At 39.4% G+C, this 19158-nt stretch overlaps 1 protein-coding gene across 5 annotated transcripts in view; it reads right to left on the bottom strand.

Annotated features, from left to right (window-relative positions):
* ARHGAP10 (Rho GTPase activating protein 10) overlaps positions 1-19158 on the bottom strand; it is a 247263-nt gene that overhangs the window by 83782 nt on the left and 144323 nt on the right. For all 5 annotated transcript variants that reach the window (XR_006290642.1, XR_003563785.3, XM_007055702.4 and 2 more), the window contains 3 exons: positions 12939-13013; positions 5314-5401; positions 1695-1753 (listed from right to left, as the gene is read on the bottom strand). Coding sequence is in view for 3 of the 5 variants with exons in the window: in XM_007055702.4 (XP_007055764.1) it covers positions 1695-1753; positions 5314-5401; positions 12939-13013 (222 nt within the window). In the remaining 2 variants the exon portion in view is untranslated. The remainder of the gene's footprint in view (positions 1-1694; positions 1754-5313; positions 5402-12938; positions 13014-19158) is intronic.

The following is a 19158-nucleotide window of genomic DNA, read 5'->3' as shown; positions in this document are numbered from 1 at the left end:
AGTACCATGGAATCCTGAATGCCAGATGAAGTGACGCTTCATCAAATGTGTTATGTGTCACTGTCAAGGGCTTCTGATTGCCTCAATCAATACTTGTTAAGAAAATGGGGTGGAGTACGCTCTGCTGCAATTTAATAACAGCCCATTCCTTATTATCTACTATATTTTTATACCATAGGTTAGAAAGATACTTGGAAGCTTCTTAAAAAAAAGAACTGAATGGCTGAAATTAATGTCGTGTTGTTCAAGTTTCTTCTCCTTGCTTGACAAGTTTAGCCATTGCACATGTGGGCTTATGCAATTTTTTAGTACTTGTGGATATTGTATTCTTAAGACCAGTAAACAAACATCTTCCAGTAGACCCTAATAAAATGCGGGGGAGGGTAAAACAGAAACTTATACTGTTATCTCCTTTGGGGAATGGGAATATTTTAAATCCTATCTCAGGTAACTCTGTATGTACTCATTATTTATGTAAATGTCTTGAATTCTACTAAGCCCTTCACCTCAATTACATTGTATGGCAGTGAATTTCAAGGCTAACTATGTACTAGGTCAGAAAATATTTCCTCTTTGTTGCCACTTGTGAATTTTGCGAAAAAACATCTAGTTTTATCAAATCCAATCACCACAATGATGGAGTAAGCAAATAGACAGATATAGATATATACACACACACACACACCTAAACCTGTTCAGTAAAGTTTTATCTCTTTTTTGAAATATGAAAATACTCTAGCAAGGACTAGAAACTAGCATTCTGCTGTTTTTGCCAGTCTTTAATACTAGCCAACAAGATAAAACAATTGTCCTCAAAATTTTACTTTAACTTCAATTCTCATGGATTGCCAGAAGTGCCACAGGCTGGAAAGCAAATCAGCTACATATTTGTTGGCTATTCTGCCAACATTTTTTCTTATGCAATTTCTGCTCCTCAGACAATTCCACTTACATTAGAAATCATGCAGCTGAACTACAACTGCTGCTCTACCTTCTCTAAATCTTTGCTTTAACTGCCACAGTTTAATTTGGCCTTTACATTCCTTTCTTCTAGTAATATACAAGGCACCTTTAGCCCAGCTTGGATACAGGCCTCCCAGAGAGGTGGCTCTGAAAACAAGGATCAAGTGGCAGTCATTTTTATGATCCAAGGAAGCTTGTTCTCTTTCCCCCCCACCCCAAGCATACTGTATCCTACTAAATTTCATTTCTTTATAAATGGCTTAACGAGATGGAAATATTACTGTCCCAAACTACTGCAAGAAAACTGGGTATATAATAGTCGCTGTGGTACAACTGGTATAGGAAATAAATCCAGAACTTTAAAATTCTAACTACAAAATTCATATAAATCAAAACAGAGTGAAGTGCACTAAGCCAAGCAAAAACTTGCCCCATTGAGTCTATCAATATACAGTGCATTTATGTATCTATGAAGGTTTATATGCTTATACATATATAGATCTCTATATGCTATATCTATAGATATTGCATTGATGGCATACCCCAATTTAACTTCATATTAATATCCCCAACTTTCTTTTTTAAAAGGTTCCAATTTTTTCCTATACCTCTGTTATTTATTCAGTTGAAATGAGCAATTTATTTGAGACTACATTTTCAATGTCTGCTCCTGAGTGCTAGAACAGTGCTATTATAAAATAGTTCTATTTGAACTGTAGTCAAATATTTACTGGCAGGAACGATGAACTCTCCATGCAACTCATACGTCATTAGGGGCTCTGGAAGACTTCTGGAAGACAAAGAAGACATGGAATCACTAAATACAGTAAGTTCATGTACATTTGTTTCTATTTGTATTTATTCCGAGCAGGAAAGTCTTTCAATATGAAGCAGTGTTACCTTCCACTGGGGAGAGCTCCCGGTGGGGGCAGCATGAAGGATTTCAATGGTTTATAATACAAACTGAAGCGTGACATGTAAGAGCACAATCCTAGGGAAACAACATGGTTAAACACAAGACCTAAACTCCACCAGTTGAAGTGAAGCTTCAAATACAGTATAAACACCTTCCGTACATTTTGAGATTGCCTTACACATGAAAATATAGGCATGTTGTGTAACTAATTGTTCATCAGTTTCTTTAAAAAATGTGCTCACTGCAACTGAATGTTGTGGGTCTGTGTCCCCTTTAAGAGACCCCTGTACAATTGGGTTACAAGGGTGGGGAGGAGGAACTTATCTAAATGGAGGTAAGGGAGGAACAGACTATTCTGTTCTATTACTGTGACTATTCTCAGTGGTAGAAGAGGACAGGACAAGGAGTAATGGTCTCAAGTTGCAGTGGGGGAGGTTTAGGCTGGATATTAGGAAAAACTTTTTCACTAGGAGGGTGGTGAAACACTGGAATGCGTTACCTAGGGATGTGGTAGAATCTCCTTCCTTGGAAGTTTTTAAGGTCAGGCTTGACAAAGCCCTGGCTGGGATGATTTGATTGGTGATTGGTCCTGCTTTGAGCAGGGGGTTGGACTAGATGACCTCCTGAGGTCCCTTCCAACCCTGAGATTCTATGATTCTATGAACAGGATGTGGCCGAACACGTATCCACTCCAGTTGCACCCCTCTCCGCCCCCCGCCATCCCTGGGGGCGGGGTGTCATATCCTGTGCATTCCTGGAGAAGCCCTTACTTTTATCAGTCATGGGATAGTAACACCCACCTTCCCACCAATGGGATTAGAACAGAACTATTTTTTTTCATGATCTGCCGGGGCACTGCACTAATCACCTTTTTATTTCAGGGCTGAGAAGGAATTTTTCACTCATCACCCGATTGGCCAAGTCAGAGTGGGTTTTTTTTGCCTTGCTAGGACCTTACCATCGCCCTACCTCAAATGAGGGTTAAGGTAGGCTACATAAAGCCATTTATCTGGTCATTGTGTAACTTTCCTGTGGCGTACCTGCACTGGACATCTGCCCCACACTTACAGGATGAGTTGCAACATCATAGCCTAACTCCCTTCCCTACTCACCATAACAAAGCCCGCCCTAAACCTGCTGGGGGGAAAGCAAAAGAACTCCACTCCACCTAGGCCAATCTGGTGGTGAGGGGAAAATTCCTTCCCAGCCCCTCAGAAAGGAGCAGCTCGCCTGATGCCCACAGCAGGTCCTGACTAAACCTGGCATTTTGCCATCTGACAGGGAGGGAGGATGGGTGCTCTACCTAATCAGAGAAAAGGGGCTTCTCCTACCAGGATTTGAACTCTCCAGACCTTCCAGTCCCTGAGGATGACTCACACCATGCTGACCCACTCCCCACTTTTGCAACCGTTTCTGAGCCTTGCTCACTCTCCTAGCTGGGAAGTGCTATACCTTCTCCCCCAACAAGCCGGACAACAGTCTCCCACCTACCACTTGGAAGTAGACTGGGGAATGCATCCCCTAAGGAAGCTGGGTTTGTGGTTTCTAACATCTGGTAGAAGACACACACACGGCCCACATTTTCTACCACTCCTAACCCTCGTACAAGAAGAGGGCGACAGGGTCCTAGACACAGTTTGGCTGTGTCCAGGCTGGAAAGGGGGAGGGCTGACAGCTGACCTCCCAGTTAGGTGAAAACAATAAAGGAAAGAATGATGATCTGCACTGTACAATTTATTGCTGGATATTCCCAGATATTTTAAGTGAATAAAGTTGTGGGCCAATTAAACCACATCCATTGCATCTCATCTTTCTTCCTGCATGGCAGGGATGGTAGAGAGAGTCAGGTGGCCAGATGCCTTTATTTAAAAATAAGGAAGTGCAGCAGAATATTTTTTTACATCAGATGCAAGGGAATATATAAAACCCTCTATGCTAGAGCTAAATGAATAATTCACTGTAGTCTATCCATTAATATGCCTTCTTTTTGGTTCACAGATATTGAAGAACAAATCATCATTTCTTTTAATTTATTTGAACATAAATATTTTATGAATTTTGGTTGTAAATTTAGTTAACTATGAACTGATCACAACAGTTTTTTGCAAGTATTTTCTATTTGAGTTGCGCTGGTTAGCGAGTCACAATGTAAGCACAAAGGAATGTAGGATTCAGGTTACAGAAAGAGAGACTTTTTTTTCAACAGTATCTTTTTCTTTCAGGAAGCGCTGGAGAGCTGATAGCCATAATTTTCAAAACTGACTAGTGATTTACGATGCCTCAATTTTTGGCTTTCTAGCTTTTAGGGATTAAGGGGTCTAATATCCAGGAAACATCCATCCATCTGAACATCCATCTGAAAATCATGCCCCTTTAAAATGTCTTAAAATTGCTATTTGCATATAAAAAATATTGTCCATCAACTAATAAAATTCTTATTAAATAACAGCAACTACAGAAAAATTTGACAAACATTTTTTAAAAACTCAAGTATATTGAGTTGACTTTATTCATGTTTTAAAATTACTTTAGAAAATATCAGGATCTTATGGATCAGCAATATTATTTTATTTTGTTCATTTAAATAAATATTTTTTCTCCTCCCTGAAGTCTATAAGCTATACTTCAAGAGCCAAGCTTGATACTTAAAAATTCCTTCATCTTTTTTTAGTTCACTTTATCGATTCCAGGAAAATTAATATAAAAGATTTCAAATTTGAATTTAAATGGAAAAAGGAAGAAAAAACAAACAAAACAAAAATGTTTTGTTCATATTAAACCATAATGGACACACAAAAAGATGTATATTCTTACATAATTCAGCAGCATATCTCAACAGGGAACCAGAAAACTGGTTTGCACACAGAACAGACCCAAACCTCTAAAGATGCACTTCTCTTACTTTTTCTCCTGGCAACTTACAGCTCCTTGGGACCAGGAGGAGAAGTAGCAAAATATAAAGCTAGTCAAATTTTTCAGATTTCAAAATGTAAACATAATTTCAAATTATTTTTTAATTATATTTTTGTGATTCCCCCCCCCCCCTCCTTTTTTGGACCAGCTCTACCAAAGTACCCTAAGCAAGAAATACTGTTGAACAGCCTAACCCAATTGGAATCTGCAAATTTTATAAGAAAGGCCAATTCTGCAGACCCAAGAGTTCTAGAGAATCAGCCAAACACTTAAGTGTTTATGCCCTCTGAACATTTTGAAGTTTGCCAGTCACTAACCTTAATCCACTCTTTGTGAAATTATGAAACCCCCATCCCCAAAGCAAATATAGTGCCTTAAATAAATATGTGGATTTGTAGTCAGTGTAGACTTCCATTCAAACAATAGTAAATACGAGTAACCAAAACAACAATAAAACATCATTGTCATCAATCTGTGGTAATTAGAGTTCAATTATGAATAGTTAACACATGGACCCTTACCTCAGGTACTGCTTCATAGCACTAGTAATCGTCTTCACTTCCCAATCTGCAGAGTTTTCCAGATCAGTTTCACTGCAGGTTTTTGCATCTAGCAAATGACCATAAAGGAAAAAGAAATCTAAATCTATACATACATAAAAGATTTTATCAAAGTTGAATTCATGGCAGAATCTGTGAAATCAGACATTATTATAATAATCCTAAAGGAAACAACACAATGCAAGGTCCCTGAATGGAAGAATATCAAATTTGGAGTCAATAATTTAGAAACGTTTGTTAGTTTAAATCCAAAATTGTCCTCTACCTCTTAATATTAAAACGGAAGTAGGATTTCAAATCCAAAATACACACCCATCTCTTTTGAAAATTTCCTTATAAGTGCTTTTAAAACTATTTCACTGATTTTTCTCTCCTTAGTGAGCAATACAATTAAACTAGGCTTCATCTGAAATTTCTTTATAGAAGGGGGTATTTCCAGACTCCCTTATTTAGAAGAGGCAGGGAGCTTTCAATATGGGAATATTCATGAAAAGATGCAGATCAAACTCACTTTAAAGAAAAAGCCACTGAGGAACAAATAAAATGATAGCCAATTAGATGTCTTGTGCCTTTAAGCACTTCAACATTTTTTGATTACAATCACTGACAGCAACATGCAATAAACTATAACAATGGTAATTAACGTGGATTACATTTTGATCAGTTCCTACAATTCAGAATTCATTTGTTACTGTGCTTGTTGGACAAACGACAGATACATTTAAAAAATCAAATTAGGCACCCTGATTAAAGGTGCAGTCCTTTCTAACTGGGACTAAATAATTATGTTCTAAAGACTGTGCCAACCAATTATTTCTGTAACTGAATATTCTCTCTCATTAAATCAATTATTTAAATCTTATTTTAAAATACCAGTCAGATAACATTTTCTGTCAACCTGCTACCAGCCAACCATCAACCAAAAACCTGAACACTGTGTAAATGGAACCTTTTATTTTCTTTTTTCCAACATATTCCTGTGCTCTGAGAATCACATTCTTTCCACTGAGAAGGAAATCTTTCTACTAACTTCATGGAATAAAAAGCAGCTGTCACATCAGAAACTAATGACTCTAGTGACTATGTTAGTAATCCACTATTAAATTTTCACTGTTTTCAAATAACTCCTCAATCATCACTGACTCTCCTTCAAAATCAGAAGGTGCACTTGGTTGTGCAGAATTTATTAATGACATATTTGAAATTCATACTTCAGAAAACACTCTGAATAATCATCCTTAAAATATTAGAAAGTATTTTCACTTTTTAAAAATAGTAAAATTTGTGGGAAAGAATTCCATTATTCACCCCGGAGCAAAACACTAGAACTTTTCAAAGATTACCCTCCTATTAGCCCTACCCCAAAAAACAAACAGTGAGACTACAAAAAAAAATGGAGATCAAACACTTTTTTTGACTCTCTGGTTCTGCCCGTTGTCTTTTATTTAAACAGTTTCCTTTATTCTACTTTACTTCTACATTCCACTGTGTCCTAAACATTTAAGAATCACATTTGCTAAGGGGTCTCAATAGGATTTCGGCATTCATGCTGGCAATTTTGCACACACAACTGTTTGTGCATGCAAAAACTAAATGTACACACAAGAATGGCAGCTGCAGATGCAAATATTTGTGTGTACACAAATAAAGGTGTGCCGATTTAAAGAATTTTTGAAAATTCAGCTCTAAATCTCCAAAAATTTCTGATATTATGGAAATAGGGTTTATAAACCAGTTGGGCTTACTGAGCTAGGTTAGGAGGAGCAGCTTTGTTTCTAGTTTTGATTTTAATATGGCCATTTTGAGAGTTTAAATGTATTATAATACACTGTATATAAAATAGGGTAAACAATAAATTCAGAGCAGTAACTTTCACAGCTGTTTTAAAATGTAGGCGGATTTGCAAAATTCTTTTCTATGAAATATGATGCCTGGCATTTTTCATGACAGTCACTGTCAGAAGTCAAAACTGAACCCATCAATAGAATATACAAGACTTTAACAGTCACCTCATCATAAAGTCACTTTATAAAACATGTTTCTTTGTAGATTTTTGCACTTAAATAACACACTATTTCTTCTGTGAATCATACACAAAGTAGTGAGCGGAATTGAGTATTCTGCTGGCTGCACTACAACAGTGCAGTCTGAAAGGCTTAAGACTGAGACTCCTGACACCTTCCAACTAGTGACTCTGTATCTGTGTTTATAATAAGTTAGAAGATTAATTTAATATCCACTTCATGCAAAAATGAGACCTTTGTTTACAAAATGTTATCCTTTGTCGTTCATATTTCAACAAAACTATTGTTGAAAAGCAGAACAACAAGGCACTATACAGGTTACAGACAAATTCAAGAAGTAAGTCAAATACAGAATGAACATAGTGTTATGTTTTACAGAACTGCATTTTTTTGCTTTAACTGAATTTAATTTATGATCATAAGAAAGGCTTGATTCCACAAATTTTTACTCTGGCAGGTGGGACTCCTTGAGAATAAGGTATTACAGAAACCGGCCCATAATTAAGGTCTTTCCACCCTCCTTCAATACACCTCTATGCTGCTTCTGGTTTTATGTCTTTTCCAAAAAAAGACAAAAAGGTTATATACTATCAACACCCATTCCTAGCATCTGAAGTCTATTTTCATCTTTTTGCATTCTGGACCACACACATTGGACGGCCCATGACACATAAAAGTAGCTTGAAAACTCTTTGAGATCTTATAAAAAAAAAAGTGAATACCTTGAAAGTTAAATCAGAGATAATCAGAGATGGGGTTTTGTTTTATTTTTAATGACACTGGAAGGAGGATTTTATCAAGGATATTTAAACTCACATACAACGAGGTATAGATTAATCAGATGTTTTAGATCCTTCTGCACTATATAACAAACAGAAACCCTTCTCTAATCTTCCTTGAGACCACATAAAAATAAGTATGCAAGCGGGATCACATCATGATACTTTCAGTGAACTATTGGGAGAGGGGAGGGGCACCTGACTATAACATTACATGTTCTCTAGTTGATGTTTCTTGCTGTCTTGACATTAGTATAATCTTTCAATTCCCAATCATTACATGAATCTTGGAAAGGAGCAAAAAAGTGTTTCTAATTTAAAAATTAAGTAAAAGCAGATGCTGGAATCCCCATTAATCTCTTCCAGCTGCTACTGAACCACTGGAACCTGAGTCTATTTAATTTGGAACCACTAATGGTAAAGAGGAAAATCTGACTGCCAAAACTGCACACCCTAGATAAACCAGTGAGTAGAAAAACAAAAACCGCCCATGGTAGCAAATGTATTCTAACGAGGTTCTTCAACTGATGACAGGTAATTGTTCCCATGGCTAATGGCTAAAAAAAGGTTATTGCTTACTGAGTCTTTAATTCCAACACAGCTAAACAGCCATCAGAATCTGTTGTGTGTTGGTTGTTTATATTAATCTTGGTTTATGATTCCTAACACTCCCTTCTTGTTACAACGCTTTAAAATACAGACAAGTTTACAGGCATTGACAGAGTACCTCAGGGCATTGTTAATATTGATTAATTAAAGTAAGACATCATATAAATTAATATTTAGCAAGGTCATTATGACAGATTGATATGACATACAGGCCCTCAAGCCTGAAGTCTTATCATCACTCCTGAAGAGACAGCCTGCTTTTAAAAAAAAAAAAAAAAAAAAAAAGGCTTACAGGTGGCACTGAATTGACAGCAGTGTATAATATAAAAGCGCTTTGTCATTCACATAATGTCTGGGGTAATGAAATGAATTCACTTTCTGGTTTCCTCCAGTTTTCTGTGCCAAAGAACACTGTGTTATCAGCACAGATGGAGCATGCATGGTTCTGGAGAAGAGCCTGGTGCAAACTGCAAACAAGCTTCTCTGAATACCAATGAATCCCTGAGAATCAGACCCTTGCTGTCAAGTGACAGGTTTGGAAGCTCCATAAAAATGAACTAATCCCTGTGGTCTTGTCCAACTGCATGTACTATCAGTGCTCTGGACAGGAAATTTGGAAATGTTGCACATTGTGCAGTCATGGCTATAAATTTGGTGCAAGATACTAGGTAGATGAAGAAATTCAGCCAAACACCAGCACTTTTCTGGAAGCAATGGTGTGGCAGCAAAAGTGTGACTACTGGGACTAAATGATTATCAAGTTTTCCAGAAGAAAAAGAAAAAAATATTCTGGTGGCATCAGTGCGAAGAGGGATTACATCAGATGATGTATAAGCTACCCACTGCTAAGTGCGTGTAGGCGGAGTCTAAACGAAGGCTTGTCTTCACATACAGCACTTCTCCTGTCAGCAGAGTTAATCCACCTCCTTGAGAGGCAGTTGCTATGTCAATGGCAGAAGCTCTCCCATCGACATAGCGCTGTCTACATGGGGGTTAAGTCTGTATAACTAAGTGTGGGTTTTCCATACCCTGGAGTGATATAGTTATACAGATATAGCTCTGTAATGTAGACTATGAGCATGGACTGGTCTACACTGAAAAGTTACAGCTATGTCTCGAGGAGGAGTGGGGCGCAGTGTGAAAAAACAACACCCCAGACAGATGTAGTTAAGCCACTCTAACCTCCAGTATAAACAGTACTAGGTCGACTGAAGAATTCTTCCGTACCGCCTCTCATGGGGATGGATTACCTACAGCAAGAGGAGAACCGCTCCCATCCTTGTAGTAAGCATCTACGCTAGGGGTGGGCAAACTTTTTGGCCCTCGGGCCACATCTCAGTATGGAAATTGTGTGGCAGGCCATGAATTCTCAGAAAATTGGGGGTTGGGGTGCAAGAGGGGGTAAGGGCTCTGACTCAGGGTGCGGGCTCTGGGGTGGGGCCAGAAATGAGGAGTTCAGAGTGCAGGAGGGGCTCCAGGCTGGGACAGGGGGGTTAGGGTGCAGGGGGGAGGGCTCTGGCTGGGGGTGCAGGCTCTGGGGTGGGGCTGGGGATGAGGCTGCAGGAGGTTGTTCCATGCTGGGTCAGAGGGGTTCGGAGGGCGGGATGGGGATCAGGGCTGGGGTAGGGGGTTGAGGTGTGGGAGGGGGTCAGGAGTGCAGATTCCAGGCAGCGCTTACCTTAAGCAGCTCCCAGAAGCAGCAGCAGCAGCATCATGTCCCCCCGTCCCCTCCCCCGGCTCCTACACGGAGGCGCGGCCAGGCAGCTCTGCACGCTGCCCTGTCTGCAGGCACTGCCCCTGCGGCTCCTATTGACCATAGAGTTCCTAGCCAATGGGAGTGCGGGAGCAGCGCCTGGGGCGGGGGCAGCGTTCAGAGCCCACTGACTGCCCCTACGTGTAGGAGCCAGAGGGGGGACATGCTGCTGCTTCTGGAAGCCGCACGGAGCAGGGCAAGCCCCCAACCCCACTCCCCGGCTGAGGCGCCGGAGCACAGCAAGCCCTGGACCCCACTCCCCAGCGGGAACTTGAGGGCCGAATTAAAACATCTGGAGGGCCGGTCTACACTGAAGTGATACAGGGGCACAGCTGTACCATTGTAAGTGTTGATGTATGTTGATGGAGACTATACCAGCATAGCTATGTTGCTATACCGGCATAACTCCATAGTGCAGACATAAATTGGTTTTTCTACTGCTATAGGAATTAGGGCTGTCAAGCAATTAAAAAAATTAATCGCGATTAATCACACTGTTAAACAATAATAGAATACCATTCATTTAAATATTTTGGGATGTTTTCTACATTTTCAAATATATGGATTTCAATTACAACACAGAATACAGTGTTCAGTGCTCACTTTATATTTATTTTTGATTACAAATGTTTACACTTTAAAAAAAAGAAATAGTACTTTTCAATTCACCTGATACAAGTACTGTAGTGCAATCTCTTTATCATGAAAGTTCAACTAACAAATGTAGGGTTTTTGGTTGCAAAGCTGCACTCAAAAACAAAATAATGTAAAACTTTAGCGCCTACAAGTCCACTCAGTCCTACTTCTTGTTCAACCAATCACTCAAACAAGTTCGTTTATATTTGCAGAAGATTATGCTGCCTGCTTCTTGTTTACAATGTCACCTGAAAGTGAGAACAGGAATTTGCATGGCACTGTTGTACCTGGAGTCGCAAGATATTTACATGCCAGATGCACTAAAGATACATATGTCCCTTGATGCTTCAACCACCATTCCAGAGGACATGCATCCATGCTGAAGACTGGTTCTGCTCGATAATGATCCAAAGCAGTGTGGACCGATGCATGTTCATTTTCATCATCTGAGTCAGATGCCACCAGCAGAAGGTTGATTTTCTTTTTTGGTGGTTTGGGTTCTGTGGGACTTGTACGCTCTAAAGTTTTACATTGTTTTGTTTTTGAGTGAAGCTTTGTAACAAAAAACCCTACATTTGTAAACTGAACTTTCATGACAAAGAGATTGCACTACCGTACTTGTATGAGGTGAATTGAAAAATACTATTTCTTTTATCATTTTACAGTGCAAATATTTGCAATCAAAAATAATATAAAGTGAGCACTGTACACTTTGTGTTCTGTGTTGTAACTGAAATTGATACATTTGAAAATGTAGAAAACATCCACAACTATTTAAATAAATGATATTCTGTTATTGTTTAATATTGCAATTAACCGTGATTAATTTTTTTGAGTTAATCGCGTGACTTAACTGCAATTAATTGACAGCCCTACTAGGAATACTACCTCCCCCAATGAAAGTGGTTATGTGGAAGGAAGCATTCTTCCATCAACATAGCTGCCTCTACACTAGGTCATCGTAGCTACCTTGGTCAGGAGTTGTTCCCCCCCACCCACACATCCCTGACCAAAGTAGCTATGTTGGCCTAACTTTTAAATGTAGACCAAGCTTAAGACCTTGTCCACACACGAGTTATACCACTTTAAGTATACCAGTATGTAAAGGGGTACAATCCCCAACCCCAATGTGGATGCAGTTATATTAGTCTATATGTGCTCATACTGATATAGTTTATCCCCCCTTCCCATATGGAAGAAAGCTATATTGGTATAAGCACATTTATACTGATATAATTGGGCCCATACTAGGCCCTGTACCTGGATAACTATATTATTTGGAAAAAAAAAAAAATCACATCCCTAATTGACATATTTACACTGATACAAATCCTGTGTGTAGACCAGGCCAAAGGGAATTTAAGCTCATGTCATTTACTCACCATTAGCCAAAAAAGGTACAAGACAAAAAACAGGAAGGTGTAAAAAAGGAGACTCTCCCATATACCCACTTTTCTAACCCTTCCAGACTGCGGGTGTAGATTAGATTAATTTAAACTCAGGCTCCTTTAAACCTACCTATACCACACCCATGATTTGTCCCAACAGGTACTTTTCGCAGTTTTCTTTGTTTATACTAACAGCTAACACTTGCTTGCCTTACTCAGCCAAGAGGCCACAGTGAATGCAGGACAAAACTATATGCATGAGTATGGCAAGCTAAAATTTGACCCAAAATGATGAAAAAGTAAATGTAAACATTACATAAAATATCAACACTGAAATTAAATCAGCCATGAATCAAAATGAAAACATGGTAAAAGTAGTTATAAAATAGAGGCATACCGATTAGCAAACTCAGAAGTCTCTGGACCTTTGAACTCACCCCCACAACTCTGTATAATCCTTGGTCATTTATACCTATTGAGGAAGAAAACAGATCAACCAGAGCATTCAAATATACAGCAAATACAACTTTAAAAACTTCTAAAATGCTAAACAATAAGTTTTCCTCAAAGCTGCATTCACCACATTGTCACTCATGACTACGAGAGGAATACACTGCAAATAAAGTATCTGTCTACAATCATCTTTTTGCTGTCCATTAAAATAAATCCAAGCTAAATAAAATGTTGGTCTTCAGGAAAAAGGTGCATGCACATTTTTTCCAGTGCACTGACGCAGCCCATTTAGGACTTTAGAAATAGTTTTAGGGTTTGTTTTTTCCCCCTGTTCTACGAGCTCTTTCCTAAAAACACAAACCAAACTTTTTTCACATCAGTAAACAACGCTCTTTCCTTAAGATACAAGGCATCATTCCAACCCACTGTTCTCCCCACACTGGGTATACCCAGAGCCTGAGGAACCCAACTTCAGGACTGAGGGCAGTAATTTCTCTCCTGTCCTTTTTGTGCAGTGCAACCTCAACAGCCAGCTGAGCATTCACAGCCTCCCGCTATCCTAATTCACTCAGCTCTGGAACATGGACACTGGATATCTTCTCTTGTTCCCCACTCTCATTTTCTGTATTGCCATTGATTGTTGCTCATCTTCCATCCAACCCCACTCCCCTCCCACTGCAACCATTTAGCCGCCCAATCTCACTCAACATGCCATTATGCTGCTCACTTTCCTTTCACACCCCTTCTCTTTCTTTGCCCTCTCCCTTTGCCCCTTCCCCCCTCTATTCAGTCCCTTTTCATTACAACATTCCCTCTCTCCCGTCACTGAAATCTCACATAACCTCCCTCCAAAAAACTAAGATTTTTTTAGCATAAATAAAAATGTAAAGATCAAAAAAGTAAAAAAACCCAGAAGTTGTATGCCCACCATCACACTGATCACATTGCTTCTATGTTGAACCCATTTACCCCATCCTTTTTTATATGTCTGTACACAACATGGCACAATAGGGCTGTGAACCTGATTGAGACTTTGAGGCTCTGATGCAATCCAATTTACAATAATAAGCTCAGTACTTCCTGGTTTCATATGGACCTAGAAGTGGAAATGCAGAAATGCCGGAAGGTATGAATACTGTGAGAACAACCTTTATTTTATCTTTGTAACTACAGGGTAGGTTTTGTGTGATTGACTTTTATTTTTCATATTTTTATTATTATTAATTACTATTATTATTTATTATTATTAAAGAATACAACATACAGAGAAAACACCTGTGGAGAACTCCCAGTTTCAACAGTAGATGGTTCCAACACAGAGCAAAAGAAAAAACAAGCAGAACTAGTCAAATAATGGAAAGCTTATACCTGATGTGACAGGGTCGGGCCAGATGGCTACAGGGGAGTGACAGAAGGCAGATATATTAGCCCCAGGTTAAGCAGGTCCCTTTTCCCTGGGTAAGGTAACAGGGGCAGTTCCTGAACAATCACGAACTTGCTGGAACCAATTAAGGCAGACAGGCTAATTAGGACACCTGGAACCAATTAAGAAGCTGCTGGAATCAATTAAGGCAGGCTAATCAGGGCACCTGGTTTAAAAAGGACCTCACTACAGTGAGTGAGGGGTGTGCAAGGAGCTGAGAGTGAGAGGGTGTGCTGCTGGAGGACTGAGGAGTACAAATGCTATCTGGCATCAAGAGATAGGTCCTGTGGTGAGGATACAGAAGGTGTTGGGAGGAGGTCATGGGGAAGTAGCCCAGGGAGTTGTAACTGACACACAGATGTTACACAAAACACTGTAGACAGCTGTGATCCACAGGGCCCTGGGCTGGAACCCAGAGTAGAGGGCGAGCCCGGGTTCCCACCCATCCCCCCAACTCCCTATTGGATACAGGAGGAGCTGACCTGGACTGTGGGTCTCACCAGAGGAGCAGGTCTCTAGTGGGACCCACTAGGTGGACCAGCAGAGAGTGTGGGGATTGTTCTCCTTCCTTTTCCCCATGTTGGCCAGTGATGAGGTTAGCTGAGTGAACGGCAGGTTTGAGCCACTTGCAAAAGTGGCCAAACTGAGGGCTGCCGTGAATCTCTGAGCAAGCAAATCCGCCAATAAGCGCAGGACCCACCAAGGCAGAGGAGGAACTTTGTCACACTGAATATTAGATAAATATCTTCAAAAATCATAAGTATCATTTACAATAAATATTATTCTTAATGAATTACTCTAGCAGCTTCACAAATGAGACCACCACCACCACCACCACGTATACTCAGTGGTCAAAACACCTTGACATTTGAAAAATAAAAGGTCTTCTAGATTTTCTTCTTCTTCTTCTTGGGCTTTCTTCTTATTGTCTAGATGGCCACAGATCTAATGATATAATGTGAATTTACATATACAAAAACTTCCCATACCTCTCAGTTTTCCAGAGAGTCCCATGTTTAAGACTAAGATCATCACCACATATGTACTACACATCACTTAGAAAATTGCCAGCAGGAAACAATTAAAATAATTTCTGACCCACCCAAAACTAGGAAGCCCTGGAAATCTTGGGGGACTGGAGAGGATGCAAAGTAGAGAGCAGTTCCTGCTTGAATTTCCCTTGGGATTCCGTGGGAACTCCAGCCCAAAGATATATAGATCTCTCATATCCAACTTTCTGATGCTTTGCCAAATGGCACCAGGCCTTTTCGCAGGAGGATCCAACTTTAGTTTCTAGTGCTGCAGAACAAATCTTCTGCATTGTATGCAAGAAACAAGGAAAAGTTGAAGCAACATTCTTACAATCAAATCTATATTATTGTTTTTGCTCATCTCAGAAGTTCAAGCTGTCAGGTTGTATATTGATTTACTGCACTGCTAACATTAAAACTATTAAAAACAAAATTGTGCTGACTCAAAAAGTGTTGATACCTTATGCTTAAAAATAATTTAGGACAAACCACAGCAAACTTGTTTGGTTGTTAAAGCAGATGTGCTGCTGTGAAGTGTCTGAAATGACAGTAATATTGAAACTAGGATGCCACTTTAGCAATAGTAATCACTCTGTGCTGGTAATTACTATCAGATAATTGATCAAGTTCAAATTCATCAACCTGAAAGAAGCAGAGCTCATTGCTAATGCATAATGAGAGGTGCAGAGGGGAATTAATGCTTCTCAATACCATTTTTTTTTAATGAAATTTCTAATAAAACACAAACACAGTTTGAAATCATGTGATTTCAGATCTGAACGTATAAATACTGCAGAGTATTTTAGAGCGTTAGCTTATTGCCAACTAGAATACAAATTCTGATTGGTTCAGCCAGCAGTAGCGGCCTTTGAACCAAGCACTATTAACAGCTTTGAGAGCTGCAAGGCTCCACAGTGCATATTCTAATTCTTTTTATATTTACATGAGTTATGGGTGACTGACTCTCAGAATACCAGGGCTTGATTTGGACACATATGGTTTGCTAGGCATGCCAATAAACAAATTTACTATAAGTAAAACGAGTCCCCCTATCTCAAACGTACGCCATAACAAGCAGGGTGTGTCTACCAACAACGTACATCTTAAATGAGGTTTTTTTTAATACATATTGCTAATGTGGGCTATTAATACAGCTGCAGAAATAACATGTTTTACTTAGTTTTCTATCCAATTATGTACTACTGATGTGCTCACACACGCATACTGACAAATCAAGGTAATGCCAGGTTGTTCCTATGGGAAGGTTCCGTATTTTCTCACCAGTGAAACAAAAATTCTTACTGAGGAAAAATTGAGATGACAGCTCACTGCTGCCATCTGTCCCTACATCTCAGAATAGGTACTGCCGCAGTACCAATTACTAACAAAGTGGAAATTTGTTATTAACCCTTAGCACTGACATTTTACAAAATGCCGCCCTAATGAGTGCTCAGAGGAAGTACAGTGTCTGTCTGTCTGTCTGTCTCTCTCTCTCTCTCACACACACACACACACACAGAGTTTTTCCTTTTGGAAGAACAGCGCTCAGATGTTTCTATAATCTTTTCTCTCTCATTTTTATTATCCACTAAGGTGCTGAACTGTAAATCAAAATGGAATAATAAAAAACATCCAGTCTTGCTCTAAGATACAGTATATGGTTGAAAATCCCATCAGAATTGTACTCGTGTCAGAGAAAAATGGGGCCACAGAGTTTTTAAAATATAATGCTGATTTAATAGCTCAAGTTTTCTAATCTAGTAAATTAGTAAATATCCTTATACATCAGCTCACAAGAATTCTAGTCTACTAGCTAATACTACTTTTAATTGAAGAACAGTTTTTTTATTCAAAGTGAAATATTTCTTCTCAGCTTGATAAAATGAATAACACAAGTGGGAAAGTCATTCAGCCATTGACAGTTTAATGCTCAATATGTTTTCATTTTCTTTTTTTTTCTTTGCATACCAGAGTTATCTGCTATGACATGACAAGACTATTCTCAGTTTCCACCCACACTAGACTGTCCTCTCTTTCCTCCCACACCAACCTCACACCCATTAGGATTAAAAGAGATAAAACATGGCATACAGACACAGACTCTGAGGAGCATCTGTCTTCTATTTTCTTTTATTGAACATTACTTCCTTTAGCAACTTACTGTAAAATATTCACAGTAAAGGTTGTTATAAGATTTAGTTTAGTGCACCTTCTATTTCCTAGGTATAAAATCTGGAGCTTTGAAGCCTAATAGTTTTCCTCATATTATTATAATAAAGGTACATCAAGGAGACTTGCCTAAATTATTTCATCACTTATGCTCATACAACTCAACAGACATCATTAGAAATGTATGGGTGTAACAGTGCAGAAACTGATCTTCTATCCCTATGAGAGCAACAGCACATGTCATACACAAGGCAAGATTTTGTTTTATTTTGTTTTCAAATACATCTTAAGTATGTTCAGAGTCAATGAACAGATAAACAATAACCATGGCTTTGTATACTATTTCCAAGTCATGTTCCCTTAGGCCACGGCTGGGTGGATTGCAGAATGCTAGATAGCAGACATATTGCCTACACCCACACCTGAATTCCCCACCCTACAAATAAAAGTGAATTTTTTTTTGAAAACTCTTAATAAAATTAAAATAATAAAGAAATCATTTGTTTTCACTACTAACTATCATTGTTCATTTTATCTACTATATATAGCATATAGTAACTACATTAAAAGAACATTGGCAATGTTGCAAAGTCAAGCACTCCAAAGTTAGGAAACGCTAGAATTCATTCAGCCCCCTGTATGTATGCATTACAATATAACTTCAATTACATGATCACAATATTTTTTCTAGAGGACTCTGCCTTATTCAGTGCACAGACTAGACCAGCTCTAGGGGTGAATGAGGGTTGTGTAGTAAAAGACGACAGTTGCCTGCAGGACTCCTGCTTCATGTGTAGCATTTGTTAACTTTTGAGTGCTTGACTTTGCAACCTTCCTGTTACTTTAACATAGTTTTGAGTGTGCAGTTTCCTAGTTTAAAAATAAAACGCATCACACGGCATCATATTGACAATCATATGGCTCATTAGCAGATGCACCACACAGATCCCTGCCGCTTGAACTAACAGTACACATGATAGCAGGAGTAGGTTGTCATCCTGTATTGTAGACCAGCATTAAAAGAGGATGGGACACTTTGCCAGTAGGTTACAGAGACATTTGATGAAAGCAGAGGAATGGTGAGCCTTGGGAATCTTGGGTTCCATTCTGGTTCTGGTGGGGAGTGAACTCTTCTGGGCACAGACACGTCTGCTCATTTTCCCCAAGCTTGTACCCTTTCGCACCTTCCCCATGCAACCTGCCCTCATTCCTGGTCTTCCCCACCCCAAGATCCTCATCTTAGTCACACTTGCCTCACCTAGTCAGCCCCAGTAGCCACTCCTCAGGCTTCTCATCCCAGTCCCAATTGCCTTGGCCAGCAAGTCCTAACCTCACCCCTCTGGATGCTACATCCCAGTCCCAGTCTTCCCCTCCCAGCTCCTCATCTGATTTCCCTTCACAGCCTCCCATCATCCACAGCCCACATTCACATTCTTTATCCTACTGGTTCCCAGTCCAACTCTTACCACATATACCCCCAGCTCCTTGTCTCAGTCTCTTTGACCAGCCAATCCCAGTTCTCCCCCTTCACACTGTTTCAT

Source organism: Chelonia mydas, chromosome 4 (genome assembly GCF_015237465.2).
Source record: "Chelonia mydas isolate rCheMyd1 chromosome 4, rCheMyd1.pri.v2, whole genome shotgun sequence".
NCBI lineage: Eukaryota > Metazoa > Chordata > Testudines > Cheloniidae > Chelonia > Chelonia mydas.
This window is presented reverse-complemented; position numbering and strand designations above follow the sequence as displayed.